The 24,149-nt window shown below is 54.1% G+C and overlaps 8 protein-coding genes across 8 annotated transcripts; 5 read left to right on the top strand and 3 right to left on the bottom strand.

Annotated features, from left to right (window-relative positions):
• Positions 1-422: 422 nt before the first annotated feature.
• Positions 423-1,191, top strand: BO80DRAFT_501369 (uncharacterized protein; the record flags this gene model as incomplete). Its single annotated transcript, XM_025724279.1, has 2 exons — positions 423-702; positions 780-1,191. Exons 1-2 carry the CDS (start codon positions 584-586, stop codon positions 1,189-1,191), a joined length of 531 nt encoding a protein of 176 aa, XP_025576159.1. The 5' UTR covers positions 423-583.
• A 285-nt stretch (positions 1,192-1,476) lies between these two features.
• Positions 1,477-3,483, bottom strand: BO80DRAFT_404730 (putative endosomal sorting complex protein TSG101). The gene is made up of 4 exons (XM_025717692.1): positions 3,407-3,483; positions 3,252-3,360; positions 2,957-3,195; positions 1,477-2,902 (listed from the first exon to the last, which is right to left on the bottom strand). The coding sequence occupies exons 1-4, from the start codon at positions 3,458-3,460 to the stop codon at positions 1,598-1,600; spliced, it is 1,707 nt and encodes a 568-aa protein (XP_025576158.1). The 5' UTR covers positions 3,461-3,483; the 3' UTR covers positions 1,477-1,597.
• Positions 3,484-4,229: 746 nt separating this feature from the next.
• Positions 4,230-5,916, top strand: preB (alpha-factor pheromone receptor STE2). Its single transcript, XM_025721333.1, has 2 exons — positions 4,230-5,287; positions 5,335-5,916. The coding sequence occupies exons 1-2, from the start codon at positions 4,543-4,545 to the stop codon at positions 5,715-5,717; spliced, it is 1,128 nt and encodes a 375-aa protein (XP_025576157.1). The 5' UTR covers positions 4,230-4,542; the 3' UTR covers positions 5,718-5,916.
• An 88-nt stretch (positions 5,917-6,004) lies between these two features.
• Positions 6,005-8,603, bottom strand: sly1 (syntaxin-binding protein). The gene is made up of 4 exons (XM_025716781.1): positions 8,368-8,603; positions 8,090-8,306; positions 7,648-8,030; positions 6,005-7,593 (listed from the first exon to the last, which is right to left on the bottom strand). The coding sequence occupies exons 1-4, from the start codon at positions 8,405-8,407 to the stop codon at positions 6,116-6,118; spliced, it is 2,118 nt and encodes a 705-aa protein (XP_025576156.1). The 5' UTR covers positions 8,408-8,603; the 3' UTR covers positions 6,005-6,115.
• A 1,311-nt stretch (positions 8,604-9,914) lies between these two features.
• BO80DRAFT_444088 (uncharacterized protein) lies at positions 9,915-14,181 on the top strand (the record flags this gene model as incomplete). The annotated part of the gene is made up of 10 exons (XM_025721410.1): positions 9,915-10,583; positions 10,633-10,808; positions 10,858-10,985; positions 11,037-11,556; positions 11,945-12,047; positions 12,099-12,652; positions 12,701-13,095; positions 13,143-13,384; positions 13,436-14,035; positions 14,089-14,181. 10 exons carry the CDS (start codon positions 9,915-9,917, stop codon positions 14,179-14,181), a joined length of 3,480 nt encoding a protein of 1,159 aa, XP_025576155.1.
• A 514-nt stretch (positions 14,182-14,695) lies between these two features.
• Positions 14,696-15,768, top strand: BO80DRAFT_404721 (DUF218 domain protein; the record flags this gene model as incomplete). Its single annotated transcript, XM_025717691.1, has 4 exons — positions 14,696-14,855; positions 14,923-15,030; positions 15,096-15,147; positions 15,229-15,768. Exons 1-4 carry the CDS (start codon positions 14,773-14,775, stop codon positions 15,766-15,768), a joined length of 783 nt encoding a protein of 260 aa, XP_025576154.1. The 5' UTR covers positions 14,696-14,772.
• Positions 15,764-17,004, bottom strand: BO80DRAFT_404717 (spindle checkpoint protein MAD2). The gene is made up of 8 exons (XM_025717690.1): positions 16,895-17,004; positions 16,817-16,842; positions 16,744-16,769; positions 16,656-16,694; positions 16,576-16,604; positions 16,384-16,529; positions 16,263-16,336; positions 15,764-16,208 (listed from the first exon to the last, which is right to left on the bottom strand). The coding sequence occupies exons 1-8, from the start codon at positions 16,941-16,943 to the stop codon at positions 15,917-15,919; spliced, it is 681 nt and encodes a 226-aa protein (XP_025576153.1). The 5' UTR covers positions 16,944-17,004; the 3' UTR covers positions 15,764-15,916.
• Positions 17,005-17,098: 94 nt separating this feature from the next.
• On the top strand, positions 17,099-24,124 carry BO80DRAFT_379699 (DNA-directed RNA polymerase III core subunit RPO31). Its single transcript, XM_025716780.1, has 4 exons — positions 17,099-17,899; positions 17,947-19,168; positions 19,566-19,699; positions 19,775-24,124. The coding sequence occupies exons 1-4, from the start codon at positions 17,166-17,168 to the stop codon at positions 24,027-24,029; spliced, it is 6,345 nt and encodes a 2,114-aa protein (XP_025576152.1). The 5' UTR covers positions 17,099-17,165; the 3' UTR covers positions 24,030-24,124.
• Positions 24,125-24,149: the final 25 nt, after the last annotated feature.

The raw sequence follows: 24,149 nt of genomic DNA, 5'->3' as shown, positions 1-24,149 counted from the left end.
CAGATGGGGTGGTAAGAAGCGCATCAGTACTAAACCTCAGGAATAAATCCAGCATAATATAGTCTAGATGTTAAAAATCCATCAAAATTCACACCACCCCAAAGCACTATACTATATGGAACATGCCAATCCAAGAGACTACCGCATATAAACCCTGAGCCAAATCAACCCCGACAAACATCCACGATAAAAATAGCGACATAAACCACAACCTAAATATAAACTACCGTCCGGTCCAGCCCCTGTCACACCATGTTTGTTGGTTGTACCTCTTCCCTAGCCGGCCCGGGTCGGGTTTCTGCCTCTAAAATGAGTCCTAAATTAGGGCCCAGCTATGCTTCAGAATACTCCTGGTGTATGCAGATCCCTCAATCTTCGGCCGGGTCTCCCCACGACGATCCCCTCCGTAATATCTCATCGGATCTCGGTCTAGATAGGCAGCGCATATGATATTTATCCTATCCAGTCCATATACTATACGTCTCCCACCAAGCAATCCCCTATACAACACCACCACCAGCACCAAGAAACGAAGTGAACAAACCAAAGAAACAAACATAAACAGAACAAAGAAAGAAGAAAAATGAAACTCACACCCTCCCTCCTCCTCCTCCCCACCCTCCTCGCCAGCACAGCCTCCTGCACCCCCGAACCCCTCTCCGACACCGACGCCGCCAACTGGTCCGCTCTCGCCCAAGCCCTGTACATCCCCCTCCCCCATCCTCCTCCCTCCCCCAACCCCAAACCACCACCACCACCACCACCACTAACATCCCCAGAAAACCCTACACCATCACCATCCCCACCAAAACCGCCTCCCTCAACCTCGAAAACATCCCCCCGCCCCCGCACACCGTCATCCACCAAGTGATTACCGCCGTTCCGCCCACAGCCCTCGCTCAGCTCTTCGTGCCCGCGAAACGCAGCGCCTTGGCGAGTGAGTTCCAGGCCGGGAATACCCCCGATTGGTATAAGACGTTGCCGACGGATGTGAAGAGTTATATTTCGGTCGTGAAGAGGGGGATTGCCTCGGGGACGGAGACGGGGATGGGGACGGTGAAGGAGACGGGGGTGGGGAAGGGTAGTAGTAGTAGTAGTGGTGGGGTGAAGGGGAGGGGAGAGGTGGGTGGGAGGTTAGGGGTGGGAATTGGGGTGGGGTGGATGGTGGTGATGTTGGTGATGGTGTTGTGAGGGGTGGGTTGGGTTGGAATTAACTGTGTAGGTTATGGAATGGGGTTACTATAAGAGGAGGAGGGTTATCTGATATTTGTTTTGAATAGATAGGTGGAGAGTTGTGTTGAGTATCTGGTTATCTATATGGTGCATTGTTTGTCGTTTGTCCTGGTGTTTGCTTTGTCGAGCTGCTTTTTAAAGGTCCGTTGTCTGGAGTTGCTGCTCACTCCATTGTACTCGTGCCTGTGCTAAGGGCGAGTGTCGGAGAGCGACTGCTCGTGGTTGGTATACCTAGACCTGTGCAACCAAGTACTTTCATAACGGGCTAAGCGATCTGCTTGATAGCAAATTCATCACTTATGTACATTGCTCATAACCTCCCCTTAGTATATACAGGTCTGTCTACTCCGTACAAGACCAGTTTTCAAGGTTCCTCCAGCCCCATACCTTTCCCAATCTTCCGTATCAGAGCCCGTTTCAGGAATGCCTCCCGCGCAAGTCCCCGCGTGTGACGCGACCAGGTCTCTACGCCAATCACTCCCTTTACCAGGGCCGCTTGCAGGGCATAGATTGCCTGCTGGATACCGCGTTCTTCAGCAACTAGATCGTACAGCTGCTTGCCGACAACAGTCGGAGCGACGAGGACTTCGTCGATAGGGGGAAGACCCGACGCAGCGGCGTCGGCGCTCGAGGACGGAGTTGCTGTTGAGATGCGGCTCTGCGCGTCAGCGATGACGGCGTCGGCGCGGTGCAGAGATTGCTGCAGGGTCAAAGTGTTTGTTTGTAGAGTGGTGTTGAGAGCGCTGAGCGATGAGATTTCGCCTTGGAGAGTAGCAATGGCCGCGTGTAGAGAATGAGACTGTGAAAGCAAGGATTGAGCGGCGACCTCAGATTGTGTGACATTGGCCTGGAGCGTCTCAGCCAAAGTCTTGGAAACCGCCTGCAGCAGGGCGTCCTTTTCGGGATTAGGTGGAATTGGCGGCGCCGGGCCGGTGGGTGTGAAGGAGGGCAGTTCAAGCTCAAACGGAGAGGTGAGCAGATCTGGCATCTCTGCCTTGGGTCGCGGAGCTGGCTGTTGCGCTTGCGGAATCCCAGCATGTGGTGATGGTCGGGCAGGTGCCTGGGGTGGGGGTCGTTGGTAAGCTGGATGGCTTTGTTGCACGGGGTAGTAAGAGGGGGTCGGCTGAGGATGTGGAGGGGTAACAGGTGTGCCACTCAATGGCTGGAACTGCGCTGACCCAGGCGGGTGTGCAGGCATCGGCTGGGTGACATGCTGTTGAGGCAGATACTGCCCCGGTGCCCCTGCAGGGACTCCGCTGCGCTCTGACAGGTACTGTGGCCTGCTGGCGGAACTGCCGACACCTGCTTGCGGCTGCAAGGATGCCCGTCGGGAGTCCTGCTCTTTCGGTGGCAATGGAGGGATTGGTGGGGGCGATGTGTACCGCCCTGACGACGGAGTGCGCTGTGGCTGCTCCAGGGGTGTTTGTCCTGGCTTCGGGGGCGGGGGCGGTGGCACTTGAACGGTTGCTGGAGGAGCATTTGAAGCACTTTGGGTAGTCAGAGGGCGATTCGGTGTGGGATCGAGCTCCGGAGGCAGAGGTGGTAGAGGAGGTGCCTGCGCTGGCTGGGGCGGTCGCGGTGGTGCGGGCTGTTGCTGTTTGTATCGCACTGGTGGCTCCTTGGCAAAAACTTCGCGGAGGATCAAGAGGAAATCACTGAGAGACGATCGCTACAGCTCAACATCAGCGACGGACATGCCATTGCAGAATGCACCCGTACTAACCTCCCACGCCTCAGCCCAGTGTGCTAAGTAGTGATGGTACACCCTCCCTTCCAGCGTGACATGCTGCCCCACTCGCACAGCCATATCCTGTGTCGGTGTCACATATACCAAAGGCGGCTCTCGAGGGTATGTGTTTGGGATCCATAGTGTGATGGGGAACTTGTAGACGGTGCCGCGAAACGTCACAGGCAAGGTGCCGGTGAGTTGCAGAAGGAGGGCAGAGAAACCGTTCTCGAAGGCTAAAGCAAGGTCAATACGTCAGTAAAGTCCCTAATCATCACAGCAGGTCACCCACTGTAGACTTCGGTCCGGGGGCCCAGTGAAGGGTATTGACCCAGGACATTGGCGACATCATAGTAGGTGCGGTTGGGGTCCTGGTATGTTTGTCGGGGATCGTAATGGTCCTGAGGTGGTCAGTGAAGGCACCGGAAGCTGAGTCGGAATGCATACCCTGATCAGGATACTGTACAGCCAGTTCAGGGTCCTTTGCGGCACGGCAGCCATGTTGAGGGAGGCGCAGGCGCATGGTGGGATGCGGGATGAGAATTGGAGTTGGAGTCGCTCGCCTTGGCCTTGGCTGGCTGCCGCGCTCCACCGCCGAGCTCCCCGCACACCACCAGATACTATGTATCTACATCAGTGTTGATAATGATATTCTCATGATGTTGTCCTTTCTACGCTGACTATCCTCAAAAATTGGCTATACCAGCCCTTTTGAGAGGAGCAGATTCTCCATGATGACGCGCGCAACAGCTCTAGGTATTCTCATATCCTTGATCTTCTGACAAGGTTCAATATGGTGACAGTGACTGCCCCTGAGCCGGGAGGCCTCGATTGCTCGCAAGAGCTTGGGTGACCCCATCTATTCTTGGCTGACCAGCCGGAAACCATCCCGTGTCAAGCAACCTTGATGGAGTTGATACCAACGATGGCTCCAAAGCATATCCCAAGCTAAGCATCGATCACATCGTTGGTCAGCACATGGAAACACTCTGTACGAGGTTACCACCTGAAGCCCCTGGCAGTGCACGGCCAGAGGACCATAGACATGGGATTGGCCAACACCAACGCTTCAATAGCCTTGCGAACGAGCAATCTCAAAACCCTGCTGGGCGGGAGTCGATGCCGGTCGAACACAGCCTCCCGTCACTTTCCCGTTTCGGCCGGCCATTGTTCTTTGCATTGGCCTTGCTATTGTTTGTCTTGCATCTAACTTCTTCAGAAGTGACCACTCGAGCTTGCTGCTGAAAGAGGTGATGATTGGCATTGTCAAGGCTTGGTCTCCACTTTGTCAAGCTCTTGTATTGTCACTCTTGATACTTGCTCCATCCTACATATTGTCTGTCTCAGTGTTGCACGACATGGGCAATATCACACATCTGCCTTGGCGTATGCCATACAGTCATGCCTCTAGTTGCGAAACCAGACGATCCCTCGTCTACATGGGAATTATGTTTGATAACCTATACAAATCAACCTCTTCCATCCTCCAGCTGAGCCAGTGGCCCGCTTCTACTTGATCGTGTCAAACTCCGTTACACAACATCAACTGGAAAGATTCCCCAGACTGCAGGCTGATAGCCAATATGGCATCTCAATTCGATCCGTTCACTCAGAATGTCACCATGCGTACTGCCGACGGGACCCCCTTCGAGGTGAACGTGCAGGCCATCGACGACTTATTGCAGTATTGCATCCGGATCTGCATCAACTATAGCGCTCAGCTTGGAGCTTCCATCGTTTTGTTCGTCATCCTTCTACTCCTGACCAGACCTGAGAAGCGTCGTTCCAGCGTGTTTGTTCTCAACTCTTCGGCCCTGCTGTCCAATATTGCTCGCCTCATCTGCCAGATCCTGTACTTCACTTCCGCCTTTGTGCGGGTCTATCCCTCTTTCGCCGGAGACTTCTCTCGAGTGCCCACTTCCGCATATGCCAACTCAATCATCGCAGTGGTCTTCTACACTCTTCTTGTGATATGCATCGAGGCTTCGCTAGTCCTGCAGGTTCAGGTTATCTGCGCAAACTTCGGTCGTGTGTACCGCCACATTCTCCTGACATTCTCCATCGTGGTGGCCCTAATCCCAATCGGATTCCGCATGGCTCTGATGGTCGAGAATGCCATATCCATTATGAACGCCGAAAGCAATAAACTTCTGATTTGGCTTTCAAGCACCGAAAACATCGTCTTCACAATCAGCATCTGCTTCTTCTGCGCCGTTTTCGTTACAAAGCTGGGCTTCGCCATCCGTCAGCGACGCAGACTCGGCGTGCGAGACTTTGGTCCTATGAAGGTAATCTTCGTGATGGGCTGCCAGACTCTCGTCATTCCAGGTATATAAACCTCTAACCTGACCTCTCACACAACTAACAACCCACAGCCTTCTTCTCAATCCTCCACTACATCGTCACCGTCCCAGAGCTATTCTCCAACGTCGCCACACTCGTCACCATTTCCCTCCCCCTCTCCTCCATCTGGGCCGGCGTCTCCCTAACCAACACAAGCTCCTCTGCCTCTGGCTCCGGAACTGGCACCGGCTCCGACTCCTCCCGTCGTAACCTCTGGAACAAGCTCTCCTTTCCCACATGGGAAAGCAGAAACACCACCACCTTGTCGTCCACGCAGACCATGAAACAAGTTGCAACCTGCTACACCGATAACACTCCCTTCAGGCAGCAGCAGCACAATGTCGAGGAACTGGGTATTTCTGTTGAGCATGACATCTCCGTGCAGAGCTTTAAGAGAGAGAGGGATATGGTTTGACCTGTAGTGCATAATTCTGTGATGTGGTCCGATAGGCCAGTCAAAATTTGACCGGCACTAATGGGTGTCAGCTTTATCATGTTCTGGTGGTTCAACTGACTCAAAGGGGCCTTTTGTATCCGCTTATCACTTGCATCTTTTCTTTCTTTTGTGAGTGGGTTGTCGAGATGCGGCCTGCATCAGTTCTTTTTCGTTTGTTAATACTTTCTTCTGAGCGCTGCAATTTATCGGCAGGGTCTAGTTGTTTCTATTGACTGACTGTCTAATACCAACTAATACATCTCGTTATATTGAGCTATGCAGGAACGTAGATAGGATCAGCTCATACGCATCAATTAACTATACTAAGTACTATACTCGAAGGCAAATTCTATTTGCTACCATCCACCCACCTAGGTTCAACCCTCCCGGCCCAACTTCGCCAGCGATTCTGTCAGGAATTCCTTGGCGTTCATCAAGTCCGTACTGCCGTACACGACTCTCCGTTTCGGGACTCCATGCGCGCCACGGCTGGCGGCACCGGCACCGTCGGCGCCCGGTTGTCCACTCGTCCGACTCACCCAGTCTTGCAAGTTGCCGTATTCGTCCATGCTGCCACCGCCAACGGTGAAAACAATCGCCTCGTTGAAGGCCTGGCGGCGCTGGCCGAAGGTGGCGCTCATGCCTGGCCCGGAGCTGTTCAGACTCTGGCCTTGAGCGTTGCGTGATGCAGAGGCCGGGGGCATGGCACCTCGGGCGTTCGCGCTGCGGGGATCAAAGTAGAGGTAGCTCTCGGTCTTGGCAATGGCGGAGCTGGATGCGGAGGTGGGGTCCATGATCGATTCGGTGATCTTGGTTAGGGTCAGGTCCTTGTTGGCAGGGAGGAAGTTCTTGACGCCCGAGATGAGCGAGTCAAAGTTGGCGCCAAGCGCTCCGGAGGTGATGCGATCGGTCAACTGGTTGGACAGAGAGGAGAAACCGCGGAAAAGGTTAGAAGATTGTTGTTGGGGAGCGGATGTTGCAGTTGTCATCATCGTCATACGAGTGATTTCTCGGACCTGTCTGACATAGGCGAGTGGAGTGACGTCCGTGACTCCAACGCGTGTGAGAGCTTCTTCGAATTGGTTCATCTCGGCGCGGGAGACCTCCGTTTCGGTGCTCAGGAACCAGATGATGAAGAGACGAAGCTTATCCAGGGGATCATTGCCCTTGGTGGAGTCGTTGATCAGCTCCATGATCTGGGTCTTAGACTGCTTGGTGATGTTTTCTTCCAGTTCGAAGAAGTTGTCCAGCTGACGGTCTTTGATGCCCTTGAGCAGGGCGGTGGCAATGTTCATGTGCATGTCCAGGATAGCCTTGCGTTCCCGCAGCTCTGGAAGGAGTGTGATGGCAGCCTTGAGGTGCTGGGCAGAGGCACTCGTGTCATTCTGGAGATCTTCAATCGAAGAAGCACCGGTCTTCTTCGTGATCTCGTTGGCATCTTCTTTGTACCGGGTAAGCTCCGCATCGATGTCTTCCGCCACCTGAGGGAACGGTGCACCGGCATTACGCTTCCAGAAGAAGTCGTTGCTGTTCAGGTCGTATGCCCTCTTTGTGACCCCTTTCGCGGGGTTTGCTTCATCGGTGGATTCCACTGTGATTCGATTGAGGCGCATCTGTAGCACATCTTGCACCAGAGATTGGTATGTCCACGAGTGAGAGAGCATCGGCACCAAATCCACGTTACGGTCGACAATGATCAGAACTGGTCGTGCGGATGGGACACCAGGAGTGGATTTCTTGCTTGAGAACAGGTTATCTTTCGAGTTGAGAATATGATCGCGGAGCTTGCGGTCCAGCTTGGTTGCTATTAGTTCGGCCGCGCCGCCCTTAGGGCACCGGATAATTGGGATGGCACCTGTTCGTACACAACCGTCAGTGAATGGTTAAAGTTCCGTAACGAGCTGCATACCCATTGTAACGCTAACGCTGAATAGCCCGCTGACAATCCTGTCGACAATCGCATCTAGATCGTCGTCGCTGGTTTGCGCGCTGTTGATCTTCCAGTACGCATCATTCCCTAGTCCCAGACTGAAAAGATCCGGTTCCGCAACGATAAAGTTCAGGTACTGGTCGTAAACCTGTGCAACATGCTCCGCGGTTCCTGTTGTTGCTATCTGGGACGCAAAGTCTTCGAGGAGGGGTCTGGGTACGGAGGAGAGGAAGTTGATGTAGGCGGGCGAGTAGAGTCCGCGAGAAAGATCGTTGGTGATCGCCTGGATGTTGGAAGGTGTAGGCTCGACAAGATAGACAACGGGGACATCGGGGATTGGGTATCGCGTGGAATTGATGCCTCTGAGAAGTCCCATTAGCTATCAAGACAACGAATATTCAGGGACTAGGATCGGGCGCACAAATGGATTGTAACTCCCCAAACTCTGAGGTCATTGACCCGTAGCACACTACTGATGACATCCCTGCCCATATTATCAAACACCAGAACCTTCCAGATGGGGTCGCCATCCTCGTTCAGGACCGGGGTCGAGATGAGGCCTTGCGCGGACGCATCGTGGTGGGAGTCTTCCGTCGGCTGTGGCTCGTGGTTCAAGTTGAGGATCTTGTGAATGGAGGCTGGGATGTATCAGAGAGCTGCAATTGTCTACACGGAGTCGACACGGCAACGGAAACATACCGACCTGACGGTCCCTCAGCGACGCTGGTTGCGAGGCCATAGTAGTTCGGGTTGGACTTGCAGCAGCAGCAGCACCCCGGATGGTATCACGATTACGTGGACGGGTTCAAATTCATGACATGGAGGGAGGGTCACGGAGGGATGGAAGTCGACGAGATCAATGCCAGCACAAAGACGCAACAGTGAAGACGGGCTGTGACCCCCGCTGGCGATGATCGGAATTACCCACTCGTCAGTCTGTAACTACGACACTCTCCACCTGGCATCCTGAGAAGCTCCCCGATTGATGAGGGATGACATAAGCTCCCGCTGGGCCCGACCGGTTCCTTCCAGCCAATGTGGTGACCGCGATCATGTGCCTTGCGCTAGGGCGGAAGGGGCGTAGCTTCGCTGAGGTGTGGCCCAACCGAGCGCCGCCCGGCTTTTTCAGTCTCACCACCACCACCACTGCCAACCAACCTCCCTCCCCCCATCCCATCCCTATCCCTTCCACCTTCCTCGTAAAGCAAATGACTATGCTGCTAAGCTGCAGTCCCGAGTGGTTCTTTGTATAACACCTTTTCTTATCATCTTTTAAGACAGAATAAGGAGAAGAAAAGGTCCACCCAGGACAGGCACAGTACGAGTGAATTTGCCCCAGCCTTGCAAGAGAGAAAGAGAGAGAGACAGACAGGAAAGTGAAGGCAGGAGAGAAGGTCACAAGGACAAGGATACAAACACAAGATTTAAGGATTGCTTGGAGAAGGTCGGAGAGAAACAAAAGAGGTCTTACGTCTATTATACGGAGTACGGAGTACGGATACTTGGCCGGTGTATTCGCAAGAGCTGGAGTGCATCCCAATCCTTTCTTAATCTGCCTAAGAGAAAGAGGAGCAAGGCTGCACACCGGACAACCGCGCAAACGTGGACGTGACGTGACGTGACATAAGGAAGCCCAACAACCAAGCCGAAATCTCTGGCGCCATTGCTTCTCTCGCCCATCTGTCTACCCCAAGAGCTCAGGTGTGGTCCCCCTCCTCTGCCTCCGACAGGGAGAGACTTAACGGAACTGGACACGGGAGGCCAGCGGGCGCCCGACCATTTGCCACTATCGCTCCTCGACCTCAAGTGCTGCCGGATATCTTTGCCCTGGCGTGACCGCCTTGTTGGTCACTACTACTATCGACGTATCAGGCTATCAGCGATCCCCCTTAGCTGACAAACCCCATCGGGATCATTGATTCGTTCAAAGAGCTTCTTAACCAATATCCGGCTCCATTGGGAAGGTTTCCTGTGCCGCCGTTACGAGTGACGCAGGGGCCAATCAGCGGGTGCGAAAGCTGCCCCCACCAGGGGAATTCCGCCCAATTCCGACCAAGCCAGAGCGGCATTGGCCCTTGACCCAATCCAGCCCTCCCCGGCACGTGGATGCATGTGACTTATACTACATTTGGCCGTGCACCCGCCTAGTACTTCGACTCCACCCGCGCTACGGACGACCATCCCAGCCATCATACACTACATACATATAATCCGACTCCCAGGATCGAGGGTCCGTGGGTTTTTAAATGCGGGGGATGAACGGTAGCATGGAGCAGTCGCCGCCGCAGAATATCATGCCGGGGCTGCACCGTGCACCAGTAGACCCCGGCTCGTTGCCGCCCGAGTACTGGAACAACTTCGAGCCTCTGTATACGAGTCCCGACCCCCCACATCAACATCAACATCCCCCCCAGCCACAACTTCAGCAGATCCAACCGGCACCGCAGCAACAGCAACATGCGCCTTCCCTGGGGATAAATTGGGATCATCCGGTTTTCAGTCAATCCACTCAATCGCGGAGTCCGCTACCCACCCCGCAAGAGCAGAGTCATGGCATCTACTCGACAACAACCCCTCAATCTTGGCGATCAAATCCTCTTCAGTCCCAGCAGATGATTCATCCGGCGCAGCATACGTTCGCCATAAATCCCCAGTATCGCCAAGCTCAGTTTTCTCCCGCGCAACCCGCATATGATTCCCAGCCAATCCCCTCCTCCGACAACTCGCATTATCAGTCATTCTTCCCCCGAGCTTACTATCAGCCTCAAAATCTCTCTGTCCCAGATGTCTTCCCTCAAACGCATTCTCCTCGACCCGCGCAGGCACAGGCACAGCCAGCACAATTCCGGTCTGACTCACACCAGCACCAACTCCCTCAATATACGCTCCCGGCGGGCTATCCGGAGGGAACTACGGTACGAATTCCGGGCCATATACTCACACCCCGTAGCTAACTGTTAGTAGCATGTTCCGATTAATTACGCTGGCGGATATGCTCAACCGCCTCCGACTGTATCGGATCAGACCATTAACCCGCAATTCTTGAATTCCTCGCAGCAGGCTGCTAACCAACAAGCGCCCCTTCATAATAATCTTCTTTACATGAACCCAGCCGACTTTGAACGCCCTGAGGATCCAAAGTAGGTCTAGATAATGAAGCTGACTGCAAGCGGCTCTGACTGGTAATAGGCTGTACACTTTTTATCGGGATGACCTGCAAGTCCCGCCAGTTTTGGGCCAGGGCCAGGCCCAGCCAATCGCGCGTAACCAGCCCATCGCTCCGGCCACCAAATATGAGTTCATCATGCCAATGAATGGTATTTTCACTCATCCTTCACGAAACTCCTTACATTCACTGACCCGAGCAGGTCAAACCCCAATCACTGCTGCCACAGCAATGAAAGCGACCAAACCCAAGAAGCAACCCAGCGTGAAGAAACAGTCACAGAAGCAGTCGAAGAAAGCCACGATGAAAGGAGGCAGCAAAAAGCTGGACGGGAAATCTGCGTCGTCGAGTTCTGAGACAGATAGCTCTGATGACTCAGACCTCGAGATTCAGGAGCCTGAAGAGCCTTCTCCCATCCCACCCACTCGTCCTACTGAACCCGAGGCTGCTGCCCAATATGACGCGATGAAGGCTGTGTGGTCTCCACATAATAGACGGCCAAATGTTGACAAGGTCAAGAGTGCACTGGTTGCGTTCAAAGACGTTGTCAAGACCGTAAGAGACGCGTGGAAAGAAAGCACTCAAGCCATGAAGGTCGCGGAAAACAAGGGTGATAATGACAAAGCAGCGCAGCTCAAGAAGGATGTCGTTCTTCAACGGCGCCTTATGGATGTGGTTGTCAGCACCACCCTGGCCAAAGGCCACCCCATCATTGTCGAGAAGTATGTCCTTTTCCTTTCGTCTTTTCTTTTTCCACATCTGGCATGTCGTCATGGCCATAGAAGTCAGAAACGAATTGAGAGCCTCTCCCATGTAATCTACCTAGTGTGGGCTTTGGCATATAAAGGTGCTTAAAAGTAAGGGTGAATATGTGCTCTCCACCCGGGACGAAACATACCTAGCTATGTGTCCTTAAGCACGAGGCAGGAGGGGATAGAATATCCGTCCTGAATCAGGAGCTGCCCGAGCCGTCACGTATGGGTGTTTAAAACCCCTTTTGGCGCGTCCTGCAAATGCCCGGATGCGTGGTATCTGCTGTTCGCTATTTTGACGTTTCATCTGTTATGTGCTGTATCACTGTGGGAATCGGTCGCTGATATGTGTTTTCAGGTTGGGGGAGCATCCAATGGCCGTAGCTGCCTTGTATTCATTTTTGCTCGATCGACACCAGGCTTCCGACGTTGACGGTGCTTTGACCGTCAATATACTCAAGGTACATTCTAGATTTGAGACTCTTGAGCGATGACTAACATTTCCACTCCAGTTGCTTTCCCACTTTCTGACAATGGATGAGGACGTGCTTCAGAAAACGAATGTTGCCAAGTTGTTGCCCAGGTTCGTCAAGAAAGGCGGACAAGCAGTCAAAGACCTGGCTCAAAGAATCTTGGATAATGCTGCTGCGTCTACTAAACGAAAGCTCGAGGCTGCGAAATCGGGGCCCAAAGAAGGGTCGCCTACCAAGGCTTCTGTGGCTGATTCAGCCGCCGCCGATGGGCGCAGCGAAGTGGCAGGATCCAAGAGGGTCCGCGAAGGTGAAGGAAACGGACAGCCCGCAACTAAGCGGATGGTCGTCACCTCGAACCCTAAGGCGGCTGCGAAGCCCGGCAATCCCGGAGCCCCTGCCATTGCCGTTGCCAAGCGGCCGCAGGAGGGAGGACAGGAAAACAAACCTGCTCCAGCCAGTGCTGCTCGCCCCAAGGCAAACATCATTGCTCCAAAACCCACAAGCCTTTTTGGAAGTCTGAGTTCCGCCTCGAAAAGACCGGGAACATCGAACGCTGAAAGGGCTGCTGCCGCTGCCGCTGCGGCGAAATCAAGGTACGCTATTGCATCTTGTCCAGCCAACTTCCCCACTAACTTGAATAGTACCCCCGCCGAGAAGAAGGAAGCCCCCCCCAGGCCTACCTTTTCTTTTGGCGATTTGATGGCAGATCTGAACAAGCAGAAGGAACCCGCCCCTGCACAGCCTGCGGAGGACCGGCCCCCCGAAACGGAAGAAGAACGGAAGAAGAGGCTGCGCAAAGAGGCACGACGAAAGTTGCGCGTCACCTGGAAGCCGGATGCGCTTCTCACCGAGGTTCGCCTGTTCACGCACGATCCCGAAGAAGAACTCGGGCCCGGCGATCACTTGCAACGAGAGGCAGGGGATGTCAAGGGCGAGGGCAGTGTTCTCAAGCTTCATAGAGACCTCGACGAGCTCGAGGAGGATGATGACGGTGGCCTCCGTGAAGAGCAATTGCTTGAATATTATGAGCCATCCGGTAAGTGACTGAGCTTGGTGGTTGTGAATGAACACTAACGGGGTTAGAAATTGACAACGGAGAAATCACTCCCGACGATCGCGCTAGAAACTACATCAAGCGTGGTGGCACCCAAGAGCCGGAAAGCCCCGAGAAGAAAGCCCAAGAACATCGCGAAGCGACGACGCTTATGGTTTTCTATACCTCGCCTGCAGACGTACCATCGACGCCCAAGGAACCTCCTCCCCCGGATGCGGAAGAGCCTGCGCCCGAAGTGGCGTCTTTTGGAGAGCTACCGGATCATGTCAAGGTAAATCTTATCTGCTGCGCATTCACAACTACATCTTCTGACCAGTTCCAGGCCCGACAAGAGCGATACTTTGCCATGGTCAATCCTCAGCCAACACCCGCTCCTCAGAGTGCACCGAACAACCAGTTTGATATCACGAACCTGCTTAAGATTATCCAAAATGCGCCTCAGCAGCAATCAACCCCACCGCCTCCTCCACCCCAAGTTGCACCAGCACCCATGTCTGACCTTGAGCGGACATTCAGCATGTTCCGCCAGCAGCAGCAGCAGCAACCGCAGCAACAGCCGCCGCCTCAGGCACCACTGGTGCAAATGCCCGGGTTTCCCACTGCGTCCCAGCCGCCGGCTAGCCAGGGTCTTGATTTCCAAGCAATTCTGTCGATCATGAATGCGCAAAAACAAATGCAGCCCGCACCCATCATGCCCCAGGTCCAGCCATCACAGCCTAGCATTGCTCCTAATCTGGCCGCCATCATCTCCCAACTTGCTGGACAAAACCAGCCCAGCACTGGCAATGGATCTGCGGCATCTGGCCACTACGAGGATCCCGAGCGCAAGCGCATGCGCGAAAGCGGCGGATTTGACGGGGCCGACGATGAGAGGTTCAATCCTGCCAAGCGGACCCGGTCAAACGAACCGACCAAGAAGCACGTGAGTGTCTCATCCTGCGGCTTGTTCCCGTTTCGGTACTGACCATGCTTTAGCCCAAAGCCGGATTGGTGCCTTGTCGGTACTGGCGCGAAGGCAAATGCCGCAAAGGCGACGAGTGCACGTTTCGCCATGATCCTCTAAACTAACGCTCCTCTTTTCTTTCTCCTGATACCCATCTTTGGCCCTCATTCTTTTCTATATCTCTGTATTTGACTTGGCCGTATGGCAGCATCTCCTTATTGTTGTACATTGACCCTGCATGAGTTGCATTGTCAAACTTACGGTGTCTCGAGCTTTCCTGTGTTGGCAAGCTTCTCACAGCATCATGCGTCTCATTTCGAAGCATACCATACGTGGAGTCTTAGGGTGTTGCGTAAGGATTCGGGTTTTCTCTTGTGGCTATGGGATGAGTGTTGATGCTGTCTGGCGTTTATGGCTGAGCATGTACATTAATAGCGATACCCGTAGCAGGGTTATCTGCGACAAACAACTTGACTAAATTCCATATGTTATTCACTGAATGCAATCATTGCCTTTCTACTAATCACTAGCATATATGTGGTCCCTCACTGATTAGGTAATATGATATTAACAGTAATCTCAGGGAATATAACGGGGTCCAATAACCACTTCACTCCGATCATACTACTCTATATCAACCCTTCCCGCCCTTTTATAGAACCATCCCCTTCCCCCTTTAACCCACATAATACCCAACTACCCACCCCCACTAAATAATGGAATACACCCACCTCATAATCATCTGCTGCCACGCGATATACACCGGCGGCCCAACCAACGGTCTCTCCGAAGACGAATGGTACCCTACCCCACTTTCTCTATACACATCACCACAGGCACAATATCTTACTAACATGAAACAACAGGATGATCGAGCCCTTCCAAAAAGGCGAAACACCTACTTTCATCAACCACGTCAAGGCCGGATTACAGCTCTTGGCAGATGACCCGGGTGCTTTGTTGGTGTTTTCGGGGTGAGTTTCGTCTATTTATTGTCAATGCGGTTGGCATGAATGTGGATATTAAATGGTGATGATAGAGGACCTACCAAGCAAAACCGTACGGTTTTATCAGAGGGTGTATCCTATCTCGTAGGTTCCCTTCCCCTTACTTTAACCGCCGAAGCCAGGATCATACTATACGAGTTGATATATATTGATGCATGTATACAGAACCTCGCCCAAGACAACGCCTACTTCAATATCACTCCACAGATAAGCCCCGCGCGGGTAATTGCAGAAACCCATGCTACGGACTCATACCAGAATGTGTTGTTCTCGTTGCTGCGGTTTCGGTTAGTGACGGGGATGTATCCGCGGAAGGTGACGGTCGTGACGCATGAGTTTAAGAGGAGGAGGTTTGAGGAGTGTCATTTTCCGGCTTTGGGATTGGGATTGGGATCCTCGGCTGGGGAGACTGGTGGGGTGGAGGTGCAGGTGGTTGGGATTAATCCGCCAGAGGAGGTGACACCTCTGGCGTCGTTGGTGGCGGGGGAGGAGAAGAGTGGGATTGGGTTGTGGAAGGGGGATAACTATGGGGTGCAGAGGGAGTTGATGGGGAAGAGGGTGAAGCGGGGGTGGAGGAAGGGGGTGGAGGATGGGGTGTTTGTGGATGTGGGATTGGAGAAGGTGGTGGAGGAGTTGGTAAGGTGGGATGGAGGGGAGATGGGGAATGAGTGGTTTCCGAAGATGGATCAGTTGCCTTGGTGTTAGTTGTAAGATGCAGTTCATTAGTCATTGGAGCAATGCTATGAAAGAAGTGTCAGAATACATGATGTGAAGAAATGCCCGAAATGCTCCCGAATCAACAATTCCTGTCCTCTCGTCCGTAACGCCTCCTGTAACACCTGAATTAACGCAGCTAATCAGCAAGACGGTAGCTGACTAGTGTCTCTACGCGGTGGTTGTTCGTGCTGAAGCTTCGAAGCTGCACCTTCTCCGCGTTCTTGATCTCTTTGGCGTCGCTGTCGCCCCATTCCACGGGGACCTCCGAGTCGGCGTCGGCGTAGACTAAGACGTTGAACGTGCAGTCACCGTCTAGGACCGGTAGGAAGGTGACAGATGCGGTGATTTGACGGAAGATCGCCTGGATTTCGTCTTGGATTTCTTTTTCGGTCTTCTCGATGGGGGTAGCGGCTTGGGGGTCCTTGTCACTGTAGATGAAGTCCTGTTAGCTGGATTCATGTGAGATATAGTGAGAGATTTACCCAGGGGTTGCGTTCTCCTTGTCGCCAGAGGCACGGGATGACTGGCTCTTGGATTGCTTTCCGAAGATTTGCACCTGATATCCATTAGTCCTTGTACACACCCTCGAAACGAATCGCGTACGTCAAACTGCCATCTTTCCACGTGTTCACCAGTCTCCTTGTCCGTAATAACCACAACAAGCTTGGAGATCTTGCCACCCATCATCCACTTGTTCAATTGCGACATGATCTTCTTGATGTAGGCTTTGACCTGGTCATCGGCGGTAACTACTGTCGGTTAACCGGAGCTCTGGAAGGATGTGTGTCGACGAACCTAGCATATTAAGGCCATATTTCTTGACACTATATTGGAGTTAGTAGATAGCTCCTATGATGTAGGAATCAGACACTCACGTTGTAAAATCCTCCGGGGGGTAGACACCTCTCTGGAAGCTGGAATAATATGAGAAGGGGTTCTGCGTAGATTACCAAGCACTCTTACAGAATCGAGTTGATAGAGTATTCAAACTAAAGCCATCAGTATCCCTTCAATAGCCTCTGTTAGGGAAACTCACGAATTCGGCCACCAGCTTCGCCGATCCTGTCTGGAGATTAGCTTCGGCGGGCATCTCGCGGACTGCGGAATACCGTACCTTTCAGGGACAGCTTGTGAACCTTGGACTTATCCTTCGTAGCCGACATGGTGAACTGAGATGGTGCTGGGTAGAAGTGTAGCTGGTCGTGAAGTGCTTGGGAGAAGAGGGATGGTTTGTTTATCGGATAGTCGCCGCGGCAATCAATGCTCGACCGCCCGCCATCTGGTCTCCGCAGAGCCGCACTTTTTTCCGCCGTCAAACCGGCACTGTCCCTGACCTTCCTGCACTACGTCAAAGGAATCATTCCCATGCAATTGCAGACCTCCAGATGCGAGGATGCCTGCAGTTAGCCAGGTGGCTGAGCGCAGCGCCGAAATGCCCTGCTGCAAGCCTTCTCAAGCCGCCGATCGGCCTGTCTAATCCAGCCCGGTTTTTCACCTCTTCCGCCGCATGGGCTTCGCGCTCCAGGGCACCCACCAGACAGCCCACCTCCGATCTCGAAGCCAGAATCGCCGACATCCCCATCGACCGATATCGCAATTTTTGCATCGTTGCACATGTCGACCATGGCAAAAGTACACTCTCCGACCGGCTGTTGGAACTCACCGGGACCATCAAGCCGGGAATGAACAAGCAGGTTTTGGACAAGCTCGATGTCGAGCGTGAACGCGGTATTACAGTCAAAGCACAAACATGTACGATGATCTACAACCACAACGGCGAGGACTACCTGCTACATCTCGTTGATACGCCGGGGCACGTCGATTTCCGTGCGGAGGTCTCGCGCAGTTATGCCAGTTGTGGAGGAGCGCTGCTCTTGGTTGATGCCAGCCAGGGTGTCCAGGCTCAAACGGTCGCCAACTTTTACCTCGCTTTCTCCCAGGGTCTGGAGCTGATTCCGGTCATCAACAAAGTGGACTTGCCGTCCGCCGACCCGGACCGCGCTCTTCAGCAGATGGAACATACCTTTGAACTCGACACGGACAGTGCTGTGCTGGTTTCGGCCAAGACGGGCCTGAACGTGCAACAATTGCTCCCTACTGTGGTTGAGAAGATCCCGGCGTAAGTTTACTTTCAACCATCCACCAGCTCCTAGCTGATTTAAACAGTCCGATTGGCGACTCCACGAAACCGTTGCGGATGCTCCTCGTCGATTCCTGGTACGATTCTTACAAGGGTGTCATCTGCTTGGTCCGCGTCTTCGATGGCGAAGTTCGCGCAGGAGACCAGTTAGTGTCATTTGCGACGGGAATCAAATACTTCGTGGGCGAAGTCGGCATCATGTACCCCAACGAGACGTCGCAGTCGGTCCTCCGTGCTGGTCAAGTTGGCTATATCTTCTTTAACCCGGGTATGAAGCGAAGCAAGGAAGCCAAAATCGGCGATACCTATACGAAAGTCGGGTTCGAGAAGGCTGTCGAGCCGCTTCCGGGCTTTGAGGAGCCCAAAGCGATGGTTTTTGTGGCCGCTTATCCAGTGGACGCTGATCACTTTGAGCACCTGGAGGATAGCATCAACCAACTTTGCCTGAACGACAGAAGTATCACGGTACAAAAGGAGTCGTCTCACGCCCTGGGCGCTGGTTTCCGGTTAGGTTTCTTGGGCACCCTGCATTGCTCGGTCTTTGAGGACCGCCTGCGTCAGGAGCACGGTGCGAGCATCATCATTACTCCCCCTTCCGTTCCTATCAAGATCATTTGGAAAGACGGCAAGGAAGACATTATCTCCAACCCCGCCAAGTTTCCGGAAGAAGAAGAGGTCCGCTCCAAGGTCGCTGAGATTCACGAGCCTTATGTCGTGGCGACTTTGACCCTCCCTGACGAGTATCTGGGAAAGGTCATTGAACTCTGCGAGTCCCACCGCGGTGTGCAGAAGAGCCTCGAGTATTTCACGTCTACTCAGGTCATTCTCAAGTATGAACTGCCTCTTGCCCAGTTGGTCGACGACTTTTTTGGGAAGCTCAAGGGATCGACCAAAGGCTACGCCACCCTGGATTACGAGGAGTCCGCCTGGCAACCGAGCAATATTGTCAAGTTGCAACTGTTGGTGAACAAGGCCCCGGTGGATGCGGTCGCGCGGCTCGTCCATTACAGCCAGGTCGAGCGATTGGGCCGACAATGGGTGACTAAGTTCAAGGAGCACGTTGACCGACAGCTCTTTGAGATCATCATCCAAGCGGCGGTCGGCCGCAAGGTGGTGGCGCGTGAGACCATCAAGCCGTATCGGAAGGATGTGCTGGCGAAGCTCCATGCCAGTGATGTCAGTCGGCGGAGGAAGCTGTTGGAGAAGCAGAAGGAGGGCCGGAAGAGACTCCGGGCGGTTGGAAACGTGGTGATCGAACAGAAGGCGTTCCAGGCTTTCTTGGCTAAATAGCATGTATCCTCTGTACATTAGATCATATCATGTTTTGCTGTATTATTATGTTGATAGATCGTGAATATGCATCACTCTTATCTCCATCTCCATAGTATGCGGTATGCATGAGATCTCCCCGGGCGCTGATTGGCGGAAGGCGGAGCTGGAGCTTACAATTTAACCGTAGAAAAGTTCGTCGCCGACCCCGCCGCCGCGGTCGTCTGCAATTTCTCCCCTCCCGCCGTCGCTCCCGTGTCGCTTTCTTCCTCCGATCACGATCTGCGTTGCCTGTGGTGCATTGTTGGCTTCCCCAATTCGCGACCTCCTGTGCGTTGTGCGGTGATTCCAGCGCCGTCGCATTCTACCCGTTGAGTCACTGTCGCCTTGCCATGATCATCATTTGACCACGGCGATGCAGCCTCCCGAAGGTGTGCAGGTCGACCTGGGCAAGGCCCAGGTCATTGACCGCGTTCCTAAAGTTATCAGCGAGTTGAAGTTTGGTGTTTTGTAAGCCTGGTTTCTCAATTTGCCCCTCCGGATCCGATGCGGAGCAGCCAAACTAATACCGCGCGAATTGGACAGGTCCAACGATGACATTGTCAGCCAAGGTGTGGTGGAAGTTTCCGACCGGAAGTTCTTCGATCTCGATCATGACCGAGCGGTGGTAGCCAACGGCCCTCTCGATGCGCGCATGGGTGTTTCGAACAAGACTTCATCCTGTCAGACTTGTGGTGGCACTCTCCAGATTTGCAATGGGCACTTTGGTCATGTCCGGCTGGTCTTACCGGCTTTCCACGTCGGTTATTTCAAGCGGGTCATCACCATTCTGCAGGAAGTGTGCAAGGAATGTTCGCGCATTTTGCTCCCCGAAGCCGATCGCCGCGCCTATCTCCGCGAAATGCGTCGTCCTGGATTGGATAATTTGCGGCGGGGGCAGATTGCGAAGCGGATCAACGAGCGGTGCCGGAAGACCCGCAACTGTGAGGGCTGCGGTGCTGTGAACGGTGTGGTGAAGAAGGCTGGAACGAGCGCTCTCAAGATTACCCACGACAAATTCCGTGCGTTCAACGCCTCTACGTCAGTTAAGAAAGTCCCGCCGCCCAGCAAAATCGTCTTCGACCGGTCCTTTGACGAAGCCCGGACGTCCAACGCGGAGGTGGAAAAACACTACAAGAAGGCTCAGGATGATATGAATGCTCTGCGCGTGTTGAATCTGTTCAAGAAAATCTCCGATACGGATTGTGAGCTGCTGGGTCTGAATCCGAAGGAGGCCAGACCGGAGATGTTCCTCTGGCAGTTCATTCCCGCTCCCCCGGTGTGTATTCGTCCTTCCGTCGGTCAGGATGCGGCGTCCACCGAGGACGACTTGACCGCCAAGCTGGGAGACATTGTCCAGAGCAACATCAACCTGAAGAACGCCCTGCTCAAGGGTGCCCCGGTGCAGACCATCATGGAATGCTGGGACTACATGCAATTGCAGATTGCTGTGTACATTAATAGCGATGTTCCGGGTCTCAACAAGGCCGACTTGGGGAAGCCCATTCGAGGTTTCGTGCAGCGGTTGAAGGGTAAGCAGGGTCGATTCCGCGGTAACTTGTCCGGAAAGCGTGTGGATTTCTCCGGTCGTACTGTCATTTCCCCCGACCCTAACCTGCGGGTCGATGAGGTCGCGGTCCCCGAACTGGTGGCCAAGAACATGACCTATCCCGAGGTTGTTACGCGGTATAATAAGGAGAAGCTACAGCAGAGAGTGCGGAACGGCACGAAGAAGTGGCCGGGTGCAAACTACATCATGAAGAAGGGCCAGACCTTCAAGCTCTTCCTTAAGTATGGTAACCTGAACATGATTGCCGACCAATTGCAGGAGGGTGATGTGATTGAACGTCATATCGAGGACGGTGATATTGTTCTTTTCAACCGTCAGCCTTCGCTGCACAAGCTCAGTATTCTGTCCCATTTTGCCAAAGTCCGCCCCCACCGGACCTTCCGGTTGAACGAGTGTGTCTGTAACCCCTACAACGCCGATTTCGACGGCGATGAAATGAACCTGCACGTGCCCCAGACGGAGGAGGCCAGGGCCGAGGCCATGGAACTGATGGGCGTCAAGAACAACTTGGCGACGCCCAAGAACGGAGAACCCATTATTTCCGCCATTCAGGATTTCATCAGTGCCGCCTATGTTCTGAGCAGCAAGGATAACTTCTTCGATCGTCGCTCGTTCACGCAGATCTGTCTGTACATGCTCGGCCCGCAGACCCGCTTCGATCTCCCCCCGCCGGCCGTGCTCAAGCCGCAGATGCTGTGGACCGGAAAGCAGGTCTTCAACATCCTCATGCGCCCGAACAAGAGCGACCCTGTCCTTGTCAACTTGGACGCGGCGTGCCGAGAGTTCAAGGCCCCCAAGGATGGCCGGCCCCGAGACCTGGACCCGAAGGATGCCTGGCTCGTCATCCGAAACTCCGAAGTCATGTGTGGTGTCATGGACAAGTCCACCATCGGTTCGGGAAAGAAAGACAATGTGTTCTACATTATGCTGAGAGATTACGGGCCCGTGGCGGCGGCCGAGGGTATGAACCGCCTGTCCCGGTTGTCGGCCCGTTGGTTCACCAACATGGGATTCTCGATTGGTATCACCGATGTTTATCCCAGTGAGAAGCTTCTTCGTTCAAAGCACAATCTGGTCGAAACGGCCTATGCACAGTGTGACGAAGTCATTGCCAAGTACAAGGCCGGCACCCTGGAGAAGTATCCGGGTTGTGACGAGCTGCAGACAATGGAGAACCAGCTGTCTGGTATTCTCAGTAAGGTCCGTCAGCAGGCCGGTGACGAGTGTATCGCCCAGCTGAGCAAGTACAACTCGCCCCTGATCATGGCCACGTCCGGATCCAAGGGTTCGAGTATCAACGTGTCGCAGATGGTTGCCCTCGTCGGACAGCAGATTATCGGCGGTCAGCGTGTGCAGGACGGGTTCCAGGACCGTACCCTGCCTCACTTCCCCAAAAACGCGCGGCAGCCCCCATCCAAGGGTTTCGTGCGCAACAGTTTCTTCTCCGGCCTCGAGCCGACGGAATTCATCTTCCACGCCATGTCCGGTCGTGAAGGTCTGGTCGATACGGCCGTCAAGACGGCCGAGACGGGTTACATGTCGCGTCGTTTGATGAAGTCTCTGGAGGATCTCTCCACCCGATACGACGACACGGTGCGCAACTCGTCAGCAGCGATTGTGCAGTTCCAGTACGGTGATGACAAGCTGGATCCCTTGGATATGGAGGGTAAAGCCAAGCCGGTGCATTTCGACCGGACCTTCATTCACTCCGAGTCGACCACGTACAAGAATGACGAACGGAGTTTGCTTCCGGGCGAGATCATGGACATTTGCGAAGAGATGCTGTCGAAGGAGCGCGCCAAGTTGGTGCGCAAGGATCTGATGGGCAACGAGCTCGGCTATATGGATCGGTCCGACCATGGAATCGACCAGTTCGAGAGTGCGCGCGACTTCCTCGAGTCCATCCAGCAATACGTGGCCACGAAGGCGGACAAGCTGATTTCCCGCGGTGGTGACAACAACGCCAATGACGAGAGAAGTCAGCAGGGACTGAACCACACGGGCAAGTTGACCGAGCGGACGCTCCGCGCTTTCATCTCGGCATGCTTGTTGAAGTACAAGAAGGCGCAGGTCGAGGCTGGCCATGCAGTGGGTGCCGTCGGTGCGCAGTCCATCGGTGAACCGGGTACTCAGATGACGTTGAAGACTTTCCACTTTGCTGGTGTCGCCGGTATGAGTATCACGCAGGGTGTGCCCCGTATTAAGGAAATTATCAACGCGTCCAAGGAGATCAGTACGCCTGTCGTGGCTTGCGAGCTAGTCACCAAGGACAACATCATCGCAGCGCGGATCGTCAAGGGACGTATCGAGAAGACGTACCTGCGGGACATCATCCACTATGTGCGGGAGACGTGGACGGGCAAGGAGGCGTACATCACGGTCAAGATCAACTGGAAGACGATCCAGGACCTGGCGCTCGAGCTGAAGATCGAGAACATCTTGGCGGCGATCAAGAACCACAAACGGTTCAAGGCGGACGACCTGAAGTTCCGGTGCTCGCGGTCGCACATCCATGTGTACATGGACGTGGACCCATCGACCAAGGCCAACCTCTCCAAGACGGAGATTGCGTCGACCAGCGCGGATCCCTTCCTCCGGTTGAAGCACCTGAAGCGCATGCTGCCGGACATCCAAGTGCTGGGTCACCCGCAGGCGTTCCGGGCGATTATCCGGACAGACGAGACGTCGACGACCAACACGCTGCTGGTGGAAGGCTACGGGCTGCGGGAGTGTATGACGACGCTGGGTGTGGATGGGCTGCGCACGTCGACCAACAACGTGATGGAGATGCGCGATGTGCTGGGTATCGAGGCGGCGCGGACGACCATTGTGCAGGAAATCAGCGAGGTCATGAAGGACATGGACATCGATCCGCGTCACATGCAGCTCCTGGCGGATGTCATGACATACAAGGGTGAAGTGCTGGGTATCACGCGATTCGGTCTGGCGAAGATGCGCGACTCGGTGCTGCAGCTGGCGTCGTTCGAGAAGACGGCGGACCATCTGTTCGATGCGGGTGGTGCGGGACGCAGCGATCTGATCGAGGGTGTGTCCGAATGTATCATTATGGGCAAGACGGTGTCGCTGGGAACGGGCGCGATGGAGGTGGTGCGCAAGATGAATTTCTTCGAGGGGCAGATTGGGGCGCGCAAGACGACGTTTGAGGATACTTGGACGGAGGTATACGAGGCGCCGTTGGAGCGGGCCAAAGCCCGGCGCAAGCGGGTGTAGGTTAGGTGTACATGGATACAAAAGGGTAAAAGCATACCAGGCGTTTTCTTTGTTAGCGAGCTGTGATGCAGCAATACATTTCACTATCAATTGACACCATTGACACCATGGGGAGGGACT

Source organism: Aspergillus ibericus (genome assembly GCF_003184845.1).
Source record: "Aspergillus ibericus CBS 121593 unplaced genomic scaffold BO80scaffold_15, whole genome shotgun sequence".
NCBI classification, from domain to species: domain Eukaryota; kingdom Fungi; phylum Ascomycota; class Eurotiomycetes; order Eurotiales; family Aspergillaceae; genus Aspergillus; species Aspergillus ibericus.
Note: the sequence above shows the minus strand (reverse complement) of the source record. Positions and strands in the feature narration are given on the sequence as shown.

Bases quoted from the DNA above. Each gene is read 5' to 3' on its own strand.
- BO80DRAFT_404730 (XM_025717692.1), bottom strand. From the start codon at position 3,460: ATGGCTGCCGTGCCGCAAAGGACCCTGAACTGGCTGTACAGTATCCTG. The intron at 3,361-3,406 runs GTATGCATTCCG...TGACCACCTCAG, and splicing joins TGTACAGTATCCTGATCAGG to GACCATTACGATCCCCGACA. The intron at 2,903-2,956 runs GTTAGTACGGGT...GTTGAGCTGTAG, and splicing joins ACTGGGCTGAGGCGTGGGAG to CGATCGTCTCTCAGTGATTT.
- preB (XM_025721333.1), top strand. From the start codon at position 4,543: ATGGCATCTCAATTCGATCCGTTCACTCAGAATGTCACCATGCGTACT. The intron at 5,288-5,334 runs GTATATAAACCT...AACAACCCACAG, and splicing joins CCAGACTCTCGTCATTCCAG to CCTTCTTCTCAATCCTCCAC.
- sly1 (XM_025716781.1), bottom strand. From the start codon at position 8,407: ATGGCCTCGCAACCAGCGTCGCTGAGGGACCGTCAGGTCG. The intron at 8,307-8,367 runs GTATGTTTCCGT...GATACATCCCAG, and splicing joins GCTGAGGGACCGTCAGGTCG to CCTCCATTCACAAGATCCTC. The intron at 7,594-7,647 runs GTATGCAGCTCG...GTGTACGAACAG, and splicing joins CAGCGTTAGCGTTACAATGG to GTGCCATCCCAATTATCCGG.
- BO80DRAFT_404717 (XM_025717690.1), bottom strand. From the start codon at position 16,943: ATGTCGGCTACGAAGGATAAGTCCAAGGTTCACAAGCTGTCCCTGAAA. The intron at 16,843-16,894 runs GTACGGTATTCC...ATCTCCAGACAG, and splicing joins TCACAAGCTGTCCCTGAAAG to GATCGGCGAAGCTGGTGGCC. The intron at 16,530-16,575 runs GTTCGTCGACAC...AACCGACAGTAG, and splicing joins ATATGGCCTTAATATGCTAG to TTACCGCCGATGACCAGGTC.
- BO80DRAFT_379699 (XM_025716780.1), top strand. From the start codon at position 17,166: ATGCGAGGATGCCTGCAGTTAGCCAGGTGGCTGAGCGCAGCGCCGAAA. The intron at 17,900-17,946 runs GTAAGTTTACTT...TGATTTAAACAG, and splicing joins GTGGTTGAGAAGATCCCGGC to TCCGATTGGCGACTCCACGA. The intron at 19,169-19,565 runs GTGATCGAACAG...CTACCCGTTGAG, and splicing joins TCCGGGCGGTTGGAAACGTG to TCACTGTCGCCTTGCCATGA.